This window comes from Malus sylvestris, chromosome 7 (assembly GCF_916048215.2).
Source record: "Malus sylvestris chromosome 7, drMalSylv7.2, whole genome shotgun sequence".
NCBI classification, from domain to species: Eukaryota; Viridiplantae; Streptophyta; class Magnoliopsida; order Rosales; family Rosaceae; genus Malus; species Malus sylvestris.
The window spans coordinates 5,803,002-5,816,787 of NC_062266.1; the positions used below are offsets into that span (position 1 = coordinate 5,803,002).

At 36.8% G+C, this 13,786-nt stretch overlaps 1 protein-coding gene across 2 annotated transcripts; it reads right to left on the reverse strand.

The window, feature by feature from the left end:
• Nucleotides 1-9,157: 9,157 nt before the first annotated feature.
• LOC126629915 ((+)-neomenthol dehydrogenase-like) lies at nucleotides 9,158-12,815 on the reverse strand. Of its 2 annotated transcripts, none has more exons than XM_050300067.1 (4): nucleotides 12,618-12,815; nucleotides 11,789-12,053; nucleotides 9,795-9,980; nucleotides 9,158-9,686 (listed from the first exon to the last, which is right to left on the reverse strand). In XM_050300067.1, the coding sequence occupies exons 1-4, from the start codon at nucleotides 12,686-12,688 to the stop codon at nucleotides 9,282-9,284; spliced, it is 927 nt and encodes a 308-aa protein (XP_050156024.1). In that variant the 5' UTR covers nucleotides 12,689-12,815; the 3' UTR covers nucleotides 9,158-9,281. The 2 variants fall into 2 exon arrangements, with proteins under 2 accessions (XP_050156024.1, XP_050156025.1); XM_050300068.1 differs by having other exon boundaries at nucleotides 11,789-12,050; nucleotides 12,618-12,814.
• Nucleotides 12,816-13,786: the final 971 nt, after the last annotated feature.

The window sequence follows — 13,786 nt, forward strand, 5'->3', positions numbered from 1 at the left end:
TACTCAATAAAAAAAAAGAAGCAATTTCAATATAAAGGCTATTTTAGGAATTATAGTTGGTGGGAAAATAACATTTCAATTTTTTAATTTTTTGTAGTGGGTGAGATTATAACATGGGTGGAGAAATAAGACACTAGGGTGAGTCTAGTAGCATTCTTATGTTAATAAAAAAAATTTGTGCTATCCACAGACAATTTTTTATCTCTCACACACCTTTATTAATTTTCAACTAGCAGATCGATTGAATTGTTTAAGCTGTCGAATTGAATGGATCGAGGAAGATCAATGGACAAAAAATTGGGAGGTAAAACCAGAAAAAATAATTCATTCATACTCCATCAACCACAACCTGAAAAAAAAGGGTATGTTCCGGCGAATACAACGACCACTTTGATGGTCTCTTTTTATCTTTCTCCTTTCTCTCCAACTTGTTTCTCTATGCAAAGTTGGATCCATTAATAATCTCGAAAGAGGCCACATGTTGTAGAGTGGAGCCACGTTCAACGCCGACACTGGCAAAGCATGGTGGTTCCCATTCTTAAGGGTATCCACAAGAGGGAGAGGAGAAAAACAAGGAAAATTCCACTAGCACTTGGGATGGATTCTGAAAATGGGAACCACAGTTTTATTACTGCTTGAGTACCTCATTTGATAAATATGATTTTTGAGATATTAATTGCTTAGAACTACTGGATAGTTGTTGTGCTTATTTATAATCACGAGTTATAGTTGAATTCAAATTCATAAGTTGCATATGTTCGTTAGAATTTTAGGTAACAGTCACAATGTTTCAAAAAATTAAGAGAAGAGTTTTCTCCTATGTCTTTTATTCTTTGTTAGTCAAACTCTGAGTCGTGTCTTGAAAGTACGGCAAATTGAAGTGCCTTGACTTTGGATTATAGATTGTTGAATCCTGGGATGTGTTGACAGTAGTAACAGCTGGCAATGCCACATCAGCTTAGCTAATAGACTATTGGTGGTTATGTTGGTTAGAGGTGTTATAACTAACTGATATAGTTACTGATATAAATCGTGCAAACTATATAAGATGATATGGAATTACTGTAATCTTCAATTCAGATCAATACAAAAGTTTCTTTCTCTAAACATTCATTCTCTCTCTAGAACTCTTCTTTCTTCTCATTTTCTTGTTTGAGTATTCACTGCAGATCAGGATTTCAGTATACATTAACATGGTATCAGAGCCGTGTACGTTCCTTCGTGGCTATCGTCTTCCGTTCATGGTGGTTGTTGCCGGAGATCCTTCTTGGTGATTTCGTGTAGTTTAATCAGTGTTGTGCGTTCAGTCGGAGGCTTGGTATTTCTTGCAAGTACAGTATGTTTTCTGCACTCTATCTGTTTGTGAAAATGTCTCAAGGTTTTTTCTTCTGGGTTTGTTGAGTTTTTTTTGTGCGAAAGTAAAAAAAGGCCGATGCCATCTTTCTGCAATCTTGATTTGAGATATAAGGCCGAAGCCATTATCTCGGTGTAAACTCCATAAGGCCGATTGCCTGAGTGTAGTTCTTGTGCAATTCTGTTCTCTTTCTTCATTAAAGGCCGATTGCCGAAGAGAGGTGTATTTCTTGATATATGTGGTTCTATATCTTGGTGTTTGAAATCTTGGGTTGTATTTTTGATAATCTTTAATGTGTGAAGATGGCTGAATCTAATGTTAGAATTGAGAATCTATTAGGGATGTTGACAGTAAAGTTGCAAGATGATAATTTTGTGAAATGGAGTTATCAATTTTCATCTGTGTTGAGGGGGTATGATTTGTTTGACTTCTTTACTGGAGAAGCACCATGTCCACCTAAGTATGTGATTGCTACAGAATCTGGGGTCACAAATGAAATTAATGCTGCTTACAAAGATTGGGTGAAAAAGGATCTAGCTTTGTTAAGTTTGCTAATTGCAACTCTTTCGGATGATGCTATGGAACATGTGATTGGGTGTAAAACATCTTATGAAGCTTGGAAATGTTTGCAAGAAAGATTTGCCTATGTCTCAATGGTTCTTGTGAATCAACTTAAAACTGAATTGCATACTGCTCAGAAAGGTGGTGATTCGGTTGATAAATTCTTAATGAGACTAAAGGGGATAAGGGATCAATTAGTATCTGCAGGAGAAAAGGTTACTGATAATGATTTCATCATTGCTGTTCTTTCTGGTTTGCCTGCTGACTTTGAGATGATTAAGACAGTCATATTGGCAAGAGATTCTCTTATGTCTATCAAAGATTTTCGAGCACAATTGCTTATAGCCGAAGGCAGTATTGAATCTAGAATGCATTCTTTATCTAGTTCTATGTCTGCTATGGTTGTTCAAGGTGAAGGATTACAAGGCTTTCAAGGGTATGAACATGGTGAGAGTTCCAATTCTCAGAGGTCTCAGGGTAGTCTCAGCAATGCTACATTCAGTAACAACTTTCAGAGAGGAAATGGTTTTAATGATCAGTTTGGTAGTAATTTTCAGGGAGGAAATGGTTTTTCAGGAATTGGAAATGGTAATGGTAGTAGAGGTTTTCAGTCTTCACAGAGAGGAAATTTTAATAATAGAAAGTTTGGAGGTGGGAATCACAATTCCAGGTTTGCATCAGGGTTTCATAACAGAAATGGGAATAATGGTTACTCTGGGAATAATGGTTACTCTGGAAGTGGTAAGAGTGTTGCAGGATATGAATCTGCAAATAATGGTTTCACCTCAACTAATTCATCTGCTGGCCATGGCAATTCTAAGTCCAATTGGAATGGGAATACCAACTCTAAGTACTCGGTATCACCTGAATGTCAGATATGTTCGAGAAGGGGACACACTGCACCAAACTGCTACTATAGAGCTGAGAGTGGAGGTTCACAGTCTTCTGGTTCTGTAATCTGTCAGATATGTGGAAAGAGGGGGCACATAGCTCTTGAATGCTTTCACAGGAACAACTTTGCATATCAGGGAAATCCTCCACCACCACTATCAATTGCAGCCATGACAGCTCAAGCCAATGTCACTCAAACTGAAGGATCTGGTGTTGGTTTTACTGCTGAAGAAAACTGGATATTGGATTCAGGTGCAACTCATCACATGACTGCAAATTTACATCATCTTAATCATGTTATTCCTTATACTGGTGATGGAACTATTACAATTGGGAATGGTACAGGATTGAAAGTAACACATATTGGTTCCACAAGCATTCCTCTTTCTAAACAATCTTTGATGTTAAGAAATGTGCTCTGTGTACCTAAAATCACTGTGAATTTACTTTCTGTTAAGAAGTTATGCAGAGATAATGGATGTTGGTTTATATGTGATGATGTTGTCTTCTTCGTACGGGACAAGGCAACAAGGAAGATACTGTACACAGGGACAAGTGATGATGGGGAGCTGTTTTCAATTCCAGTCAATGTCTTTGCACAGTCTTTTGCTGCAAAGTTGGAGCACTGTGCTGGCTTTATTGGAAAGAAGATTCAAGTGTCGAGGTGGCATAAGCGGTTAGGACATCCGTCAGAGGAGGTGCTTGTTGTAATGCTGAAGAAGTTTAATAATAGTGTCAAAGTAGATAGTTGTGAGTCCATATGTTCTTCTTGTATGAGTGGTAAAATGAGAAGACAGTCGTTTCCAGTAAGACAAAATACTGCTACATGTTTGTTTGAGAAAGTTCACACTGATGTATGGGGGCCATCTCCAAAGGTGTCTGTACAGGGTTATAGATACTATGTGAGCTTTGTAGATGAATATTCACGATTTTTGTGGATTTTTCCAATGAATAACAAGTCTAAAGTGTTTTCCATATTTGTTAAGTTCTGTGCTTTTATACAAACTGAATTCAGTGCTTCACTTAAGTGTTTACAATCTGATGGAGGGGGAGAGTATACAAGTAGAATGTTTGTTGATTTTTTGGATACAAAGGGTATAAAACATATGATTTCATGTCCTTATACCCCTCAGCAAAATGGACTTGCTGAGAGGAAACACAGACATGTGGTTGAGACTGCAGTAACACTCATGACAGAAGCAAAGTTACCAGCTCAATTTTGGTTTCATGCCTGTTCACATTCTGCATTTCTAATAAACAGAATGCCATGTAGAATATTGCATATGAAATCACCATATCAGGTGTTAATTGGACAAGAACCTGATGTTCAAACTCTGAAGATTTTTGGGTCTGCAGTGTATCCATTCATGAGGCCTTATAATGCAAATAAACTTGAACCAAGAACAACTCAATGTGTATTTCTGGGATATATGATGGGATATAAGGGAGTAGTATGTTATAACATTGGTTCAGGGAAATTAATTCTTTCTAGACATGTTGTACATGATGAAGAGATATTTCCTTATCGGAATATACAAGTGTCAAAGATACCACAGTCTAGTTCTTCATCTTTCCAGAATTCAAGGCCTATTGCGATTCAATTACCAAGGGATACGATTACTCCATCTCCAGTGCATCAAGATAGAGGATCTGCACAAGCTATAGAAGTCATTTCACATTTTCAAGGCTCAGATCCAGTAGCTTCAGGAAATTCTGATATGGTAGTGCCTCAATCTTCAGAGTCTGCAGTCAGTCAGCATTCTGATAATCCGGTTTCATCTTCTCACCATCATTTCTCAAGTCCACCAGATTCAAGGTTACCAATTTCTCAAGCAATTGTATCACATGATATTCAAGCACAGAATGGTAATGAACATTCAATGGTGACAAGGTTGAAGTCTGGTGCCATCCTAAAGAAAAATTATGCAGCCTTAACTGCAACGTTTCCAGAGTTAAACACTTTGCAGATAACAAATGATGATCCTTTTGTGGGAGGTTTCTCATTTATTTTAGAGATTGCAGATTCATTAGAACCTACATGCTTTAGACAAGCAGCATCTATTTCACATTGGCAACATGCAATGCAAGAGGAGTATGATTCACTTCGAATTCAAGGTACTTGGAATTTAGTACCTGCACCAGATCACAGATCAATAATAGGAAGCAAATGGATGTATAATGTGAAAAGAAATCCTGATGGTACTGTATCAAGGTATAAAGCAAGACTAGTTGCTCAAGAATTTTCTCAAGAGCATGGTGTAGATTATTCAGATACTTTTAGTCCAGTTGTGAGACATACAACTGTAAGACTCATTCTTGCTTTGGCTGCAATGAATAAATGGGAATTGAAACAACTTGATGTCAAGAATGCATTTCTGCATGGTGAGCTACAAGAAGAAGTTTATATGAAACAACCACAAGGGTTTGTTGATTCAAGTCATCCCGATTATGTATGCAAACTCCTCAAGTCACTATATGGACTCAAACAAGCCCCAAGGGCTTGGAATTCAAAATTTACAAGCTACTTGGTGACAATGGGGTTTACTGCATCAGTATCTGATACCAGTTTGTTCATCAAAACTGATAACAATGATATCATCATACTATTGCTCTATGTTGATGATATAATATTGACTGGATCATGTGTGACTAAAGTACAACTCGTAGTTCAAGAACTCTCCTCTGTGTTTGACTTGAAGGATTTGGGGAAGCTGACATATTTCCTTAGTTTACAGATTCAATATAAACCAAATGGAGATATTTTTGTAAATCAGTCGAAATACATAAAGGATTTACTTCATAAGACAGGTATGGATTCTTGCAAGCCTGCCAATACACCATGTAAACCACATAATCAAATGATGGTGACAGAAGGAGAGTTACTTTCAGATCCTAGTTCATACAGAAGCATTGTTGGTTCCTTGCAGTATCTTACGTTTACTAGACCGGATATTGCGTTTGCTGTGAATACAGTTTGTCAACACATGCATTCACCAACTGAAGTTCATTTTGGTGCTGTAAAACGGATTCTTCGATACCTTCATGGTACGATGCAACATGGCATAATCTATTCTTCACAATCACAGATGCATCTCACGGCTTTCTCTGATTCTGATTGGGCTGCGGATCTTAATACCAGAAGATCAGTAACTGGATATATTGTTTTTCTTGGAGACAATCCTATTTCGTGGCAATCAAAGAAACAAACTTCAGTATCCATAAGTTCTACAGAAGCTGAATACAAAGCCCTTGCTCATACCGCTGCTGATCTAGCTTGGGTTAGACACATTTTGAGGGATATGAAGTGTGTTTTACTTCAACCACCTGTTATTAATTGTGATAACATGTCAGATATTGCATTAAGTTCGAATCCAGTGTTTCACTCCAGAATCAAACACTTGGATACCGATTATCATTTTGTAAGGGAGAAGGTACAAAAAGGCGATCTTGCCGTGGCCTATGTTCCTACTGATGAGCAAACTGCCGATGTTCTAACAAAGGGTCTTCACAGTCCTGCATTTATCAGACATTGCTACAATCTGAAGCTTGGCACCCCAAGCTTAGATTGAGGGGGGATGTTGACAGTAGTAACAGCTGGCAATGCCACATCAGCTTAGCTAATAGACTATTGGTGGTTATGTTGGTTAGAGGTGTTATAACTAACTGATATAGTTACTGATGTAAATCGTGCAAACTATATAAGATGATATGGAATTACTGTAATCTTCAATTCAGATCAATACAAAAGTTTCTTTCTCTAAACATTCATTCTCTCTCTAGAACTCTTCTTTCTTCTCCTTTTCTTGTTTGAGTATTCACTGCAGATCAGGATTTCAGTATACATTAACAGGATGGACGCCTACCGAACTACAAGCACAAGAGTATGGGCGAAATTTTATCTTTAGGACATTGCATTTTTGCAAACCTCAATCTACAAATTTTTTTTTTTTTTTAACTTTCTCTCTAGTTGTTTATATTAATCTTGTATACTACTGATGTTATGATTTTCCTTATGATTACTATCATTGGATTTCTTGTGTTATTATCATATTTTCTAAAATTTTTCCGATAGAAAATACATAAGTTAGGTGTAGAGATAATTTAATTGGGTCCATATAAATTTTTCTTTTATATTTCCACCTACCAATTTGCTGATTCCTTCCACCCTATACAACAATATGTTTCCTCCAAACATTTCCCCTTTTTTTATACAACAAACAATAATTTGATATTTCATTAGTCGATCAAAACAAATACAAAGGCTTCAACTGGGTATAATGTTTCGGTGATCAAGAAAATGATCTAGAGTTAATTTGCTCAAACAGAGACAATAGTAAACCCTAAACGGTTACCACATATACAAAAATTACAAACACTAACCATATTCAGCTGTTACAAAACTAAAGACGTAATAGCAAGTCATCGCGTAAAAGTAAGACCACGTAAAGTCATCGTTGATAGACAAGACAACATAACTCTTCACTCAAGGCAAAAACCACATATAACCGTTGTTGTAGCACGACCACAAGACAACAAAATTGCCCAACGCCGATCAAGAAGGGACTCACTAGTCAGCTCAACAAGCCATGACCACTAACAACCTCAATGCTCAACCAAATTTGAAGCGGCGGAGCCACCATATCTGACACGCTTAAGGCGATCGAACCAACAGAGCAATTCGGTCACCAAGGCGATCAACCAACATATCAGTCCATACAAGGCGTCAGGGCCACCAAGTCAAAATGCTTAAGATTGCGGAGAAGAAAAATATGGTCAGCCAAGGCGGCGCAAACGCTAGATTTTGTTGCCTAGGGTGGCGCAACCTTCAAATCCGGTCATCCAAATGTGGGCACCCATCAGATCTAAAGGCATAAGGTGGTGCAACCACAAAACATGTCAGTGAGGTTGTTGCCACTGTGGTTTCAAGCGAACAAAGGTGGATCTCACCCACCAACAACCAAGAACCACCCCAAAATCCTAAATCTGGCTCCAAATCAAAGGACAAAAATCTAGCTCCAAATCAAAGGACAAGGCCTTGGGAGGAGAAAGATCCCGACTTTGGGGCGGAGGCTCCAATTAAGCCATTGAAAAATGGTTGCTTACAAAACAGTGGAGGAAGAAAAGGTGTGATGGGTGGCACCTTAGAGCAATTCCACCCCTGTGGACTTTGCGCCAGCACCCAGCGCATTTATCCACTCAAATGAACAGTAATAGACTGGAGTGAACAGTAATAGGCCAAGGCATCTCCACCCCTAAAAAAATGCGCTGGCACCCAGCGCATTTATTTGGTGTGTTTTTTTTTTAAGTTTATTTCGGATAAGATTTTTAACCCATTTAAAATAAAGAATAAAAAAATAAAATAGTTTTAATCTCGTCACGCCACGTGTCATTATCTGAACGTACTATTTTGTGAATAGATTTCCGATATTATTTTCAACCAATCCCGACACGCCACGTGTCACTTCCGTGGTACAATAATTTAGCCAAGATTTCGATAAGATTTCGATAATTGAAATGTGGTGTAAAGGTGAAAGATGAGGGTTAGGTATTTATAGGAAAAAAAATAACATTTTTCAATTATTTCTGTAATTTTTTTAAAATTTTCTGTATTTTTTAATAATTTTTCTGTATTTTTTAATATTTTTTAATGAATTTTAATATAGTTAATTAATCTGGACCGTTGGATTTGAAAAATATTCAAATCCAAGAGCCAGGGACTTGCCACGTGGCCAACGGTCATATTTCTGACCGTTGGGGCCTTTTTTTTTTTTTTTTTTTTTTTTTACTTTTTTGTAAAAAGAATGTGGACCGTTGATTTTTGATCTGACGGTCCATGTTAAAAGTAAAATTTAAATTTTTTTTACCGTTGGAAATCCAACGGTCTAGAAAACTAGCCGTTGGAAATCCAACGGCACTGAGGAAGGCCACGTAGCCCTATTCCGGGTTCTCCACAAGTGGGCTGACAAGCGGGCCCCCCCCGCCTGCAACCCGGTTCCCTACTCGCGCTTCTGCGCGCTTGTACTGCACGCGCCTTCTAAACAGGCCGGTCTCTGGGTCTGTCCGAAATAAGCTGGCCCGTTGCCCAGCTTGGGCTGTGTCCCAGGCTCTTTCGCGGGCTGGAGCAACTTGACAAGGGGCTGGGCTGTTTTTTGGACTTGGTGCTGGGCAATTTCCACTTGGGTGGAATTGCTCTTAGAAGGGAGAGGAAGTGAGTATTGCGAAAAAAAAAAGACGACACGGTCTTTCACTTTCTAGCTTTTGTAGTTAACATGACTAACGTTATTGTTGATGAAAAGTCTAAAAGCTAAACATGTTTAATCTACTAAAATTGATATGGCATCTAAATCCAAATGCCTCAATAAATAATGTCACACATAATATATAATTCTAACACAAATTTAAGCATGGAGCCTCACACATAACGGATTAATACAGTTGACTCAAAATTAATGTAATAATCACTCGACTCGAGCAGCTATAATTTAGAAAGTATGACATTACTACTACTAGTACTAACCCACCAAAAAAATTTCCCCGTTGGAATCTCCTTAGGAGGAAGCAGTGCCAGCCTTGCCCCAACACTAGCGGCATCATCGGCTGTGTGGTCGCCCTTACAGCGAGTCATAGATGTCTGCGTGAAGCCGGGACAGAAGCTATTCACGCTCAAACCCCTCCCCTCATATCGCTTGGCCAAAACTCTTGTGTATGCATTGAGTGCAAGCTTTGATACAGAATAGTCAGTCCATACTTCAGGCCACCCTTGGCTCTTCCATCTCCCGCTCTTGACATCTTCAAGAAACAAACTAACCACCCCCTCGATATCCCTTTCCGATAGGCCTTCACTTTCTAGAAGTTGTTTTGTGCTAGGGTTTCTCAGTTTCTGCAGAAAAAAAATATTGATAGCTTGATGATCGAGGTTTAATGCATGCATTTGTTGTTTCGTGAGCTTAATATATTAATTAGCAAGTTTAATTTTTTGATCGCTTACATTTAGTGAGCCGAGTCTGGAGCTAACGTTAAGTATCCGACCGACAGAGGAGGTGCTACGACAGAACATGGGCAAGAGGGCCTCCGTCAGTAACTTAGGTCCATAGAAGTTGGTTTTCATCACTGCCTCAGCATGTTCCACAGAATTTTCATTGATATCGTTAAACGACACAGCTGCATTGTTCACCTTCATATCCAAATTTATAATCAATATAAAGAATCAGTAGCGGCTTTGGAGGAGCGAAATATTCGATTGCACAGGCCCCAAGTTTGAAGCACACCAAATTTTTTTTTTTTGCACTCTCTAATATTGTAAATAATAATGCTGTACATGAAAAAAAAAATCTTTTGATAATTAACCTATACATAAAAACTGTCCCACTTTTATGATTTCTCTAAAAAATTATTAATAATTTAGTGGTCACATGTTACAATAGTATAATGATATTATTTTTCTCTTGTAATCGAAAAATCTTACATCTCGTGATGTGAGTTTAATATTAAATATTATGAGAGACTCATGTGTGGCTTAGCACATCTCCATTTATTAGGATAAATAATATCATTAATATTTAATAGGAAACTGCATTCTAAAAATCTCATTCTACACTTCTCACAAGCGTATTTTTTTTTCTTCTAATTATAGAAAATTTAGAATGTCAAATGAGATTTTTAGAATACTAATAACAATTCCCTATTTAATAATAGTAACAATAATATAGTGATGAGGCCTACAAATGTAATCACAAATCAAACTTATATATCAATAGAAATTTTAATAAATTGTCTATGCAACCTCTCGTTTTATCTCCCGCACTATTCCTTTTTTTCAGACTCACCACTTAACCCTAATTTATGATTTCGTGCCAATTAAGAGAAGTTCTCAAATCACTAAACAGGGAAGGGGATCCTCTCCGGATCCCTTCCACCAAATCCACCAAGTTTAGGGATCTGAACCCTTGAAATTTGATCGAATGGCTAAAGTTATTATAACTTTTAAAGTAAGCCCATATTTGTAGCCGTTGGATCAAATTTCAATGGTCTGAATTCTCGGACTTGGTGGATTTGGTGAAAAGGGATCCACAGTTCACCATTTAAGTTGAAATTTGTAAATTTAGGTATTTCTTGATCTCACTGTAAACTTATAATTAGTGACACTATTAATGATTTGATCCACTTGACCATGTTTGTTCTCTAGAAACGTGAATATCTATCTCCACCGACCTTTTATTTGTCCCTCATTAAATACACTTAACAGATTACATATATATACTTCACAGGTACATATTTAAGATATTCGATTTTATAGAACGGATCACACTGTGACACACACACACATATATATATATATATATATAATGAGGATATTCACACACACAAACACACACACACACACACACACACATATATATATATATTGAAGATATTCACACACACACACACACATATATATATATATATATTGAAGATATTCACACACACACACACACACACATATATATATATATATATTGAAGATATTCACACACACACACACATATATATATATTGAAGATATTCGATTGTTTAGAATGGACAGATTGTATAGAACAGATTACACTGTCACACAGATATATATTGAAGAATCCAATATTCGATTATATAGAACGGATCACATTGTCAAATATGCAATGTAATTAGGTTACACACTTAACATACTATGGGGGCAATGTAATATGACGTCTACAATGTAAGAAATAATAACAATGTCATTATGTGTTATTATATATCATAATATTACCATAACGATATAATTTTGAGCTGTAAATTAAACTTTTGACGATTATAGTATAACTTTACCATGAATTTTAACAATTTAGACGTTATTAATTTCATGTTGTAAGACCACTTAACGTGAAGGTAAGGAGCCCAAGTAAATAAAATAAATTGGTATATAAGTCCACTGTAATGTAAAAAAAAAAAAAAGTAATTAAAATGGAAATAGAGAAAGCTTACAAGAATATCCAATACTGCATAGGTTTTTTGGAACCATAAGGTGAAAGATTTGATAGAAGCAGGATCGGAGACATCAAGGCAAGAGAAGACTACACTGTGAAGACCTTGAGCTCTGAGTGCCTCAACAGCCTTGCCACCCCTTTCCTTGTCTCTGGCCGTTAATATCACTCTCACTCCCAACTCCGCCATCCTCTTCGCAACTGCAAACCCTATTCCCTTGTTTGCTCCTGTCACTATCGCAACCGTGTCCTCCGACCACCATCTTCTTCGATGTCGATCCACCGCCATCAAAATTATACAACAAATCGTACTTCCACATTATTATTATTATTATTGTTCTTTTCTTTTTCTCAATTATAGTCAAGGCATGAAAGTTAATTAAACAACAGTAGTAATATTGAATGACCCCATGCATGCATCTACTAAAATTAAAAGCTCAAATAATATATAGTGATGGCAAAGTACATAAAAGCAACGGTTAAGGACCAAACCTAAACGCATAAAGGAAGAGAAGAAAAGAAAGGAGAACTAATAAGACCTAACCTAAATGGTTAGAGACCAAACTAAAGTAATGGGTTGAAACCAACATATAGATTTTTTTTTACAATTAATACTATGAATTCATCTAAACTACGGGGAAGGGGATTCGAATTTTAGTGCAGAAAGAAAAGCACTACTCTAATCAACTTGACTAAACCTAAGTATTCGTGGAGTGATAATTAAAAAAAAAAAAAAGGAATCAAATACTGTTTTATCATGCATCATGCAAGAGAGAGAGAGAGAGAGAGAGAGAGAGAGAGAGAGAGAGAGAAGGTATATTATCTTTTACCTGCTGGTTGGGTCTGGGGAGAGGGAACGAGAAGGAGAAGGAGAAGAGATGGTAGCTTCTTTGGACTCCATAAATTAAGTTGGGGTGAGAGAGAGGGAGGTATATTAATTGGAAGGGGGTGGAGAGGATGAATGGTAGCAATGTGAATTTATAGACCAAAGGAGATTAAGAAATTGCAAGTGTATGAATTGGACATTAATAAATTGATGGCACGATCATATGATATGCACATGAATAAATTAAAAAGACCAAACCCACCCACGTTCCTAACTTAAGCTAGCTCCTACTTTGTTTCTTTCCTTTATAATTTAGTATATGTTCTATCGGTTGCCTTTGCCTTATATATATTTCTAATTCCCGCATTTTTCAAGAATCCAAACCGTCTATATTCATTTAGTATACTTAATTTAAAACCATTAAAACATTTATTTATAGTGAGGAAAAATAGACTAATGCCATTATCAGTCTTGCTCTCCTAAGGCTCTTATTTTAAGGACTTGTGAGGACTAAATGCATAATAGCCATAAGACTATATTAGTTGTATTAGTTTAGATCCAAATAGTTAATATATTCAACTTAATAAAGTAAAACCAACTTAAGATCCATGAACCATTAGAAAACTCATATTCGTTTCGGTTTATTAAGTTGTCAAATATTTTAAGCCTTTGAATCTAAATTAATATAATCTTGTGGCTAATATACATTTGATCCTCACTAGTCCTCAAATGAGGGCCCTAGGAGAGCAGGACTCATACGGTTATAGAAAGAAATATTAAAATGACTATCCCAAGTATTGTGAAGCTAAACCCACCCCCTTCTCCCTTAATGTAGATAATATCGTTTGTTAACAATAATGACCATTATTTAATCCAACGGTTATATAGTTTTAAATTATCGTATTTTATTGACGATTAGTTAGTTGAAATACATTATAGAGTAGGCCCCAACAATGATATATAAATATGAAGCGGCTGCATGCGGATGCGGCTATTCTTTTATCAATTACAAAGAACAATTGTCCTCCCTCCCTGGTGGTGTTGTGGTCCTCCAGTCCAGTGCCTGCCGTGCGCCCCCTATACTGGTAGCTGTTGACTTTCCAGTCATTACTCGTCTGTTTTTGGTAGAAAATATATATCAAGGTTAGTGTGTTATTTAAAATAGTCAAGGAT

What these genes read in the sequence shown, in the direction of transcription:
- LOC126629915 (XM_050300067.1), bottom strand. Translation starts at nt 12,688, where the DNA reads ATGGAGTCCAAAGAAGCTACCATCTCTTCTCCTTCTCCTTCTCGTTCC. An exon ending in ATGCAGTATTGGATATTCTT is followed by an intron (nt 9,981 to 11,788) that starts GTAAGCTTTCTC and finishes TTGGATATGAAG; the next exon opens with GTGAACAATGCAGCTGTGTC. An exon ending in CCAGACTCGGCTCACTAAAT is followed by an intron (nt 9,687 to 9,794) that starts GTAAGCGATCAA and finishes TTTTTTCTGCAG; the next exon opens with AAACTGAGAAACCCTAGCAC.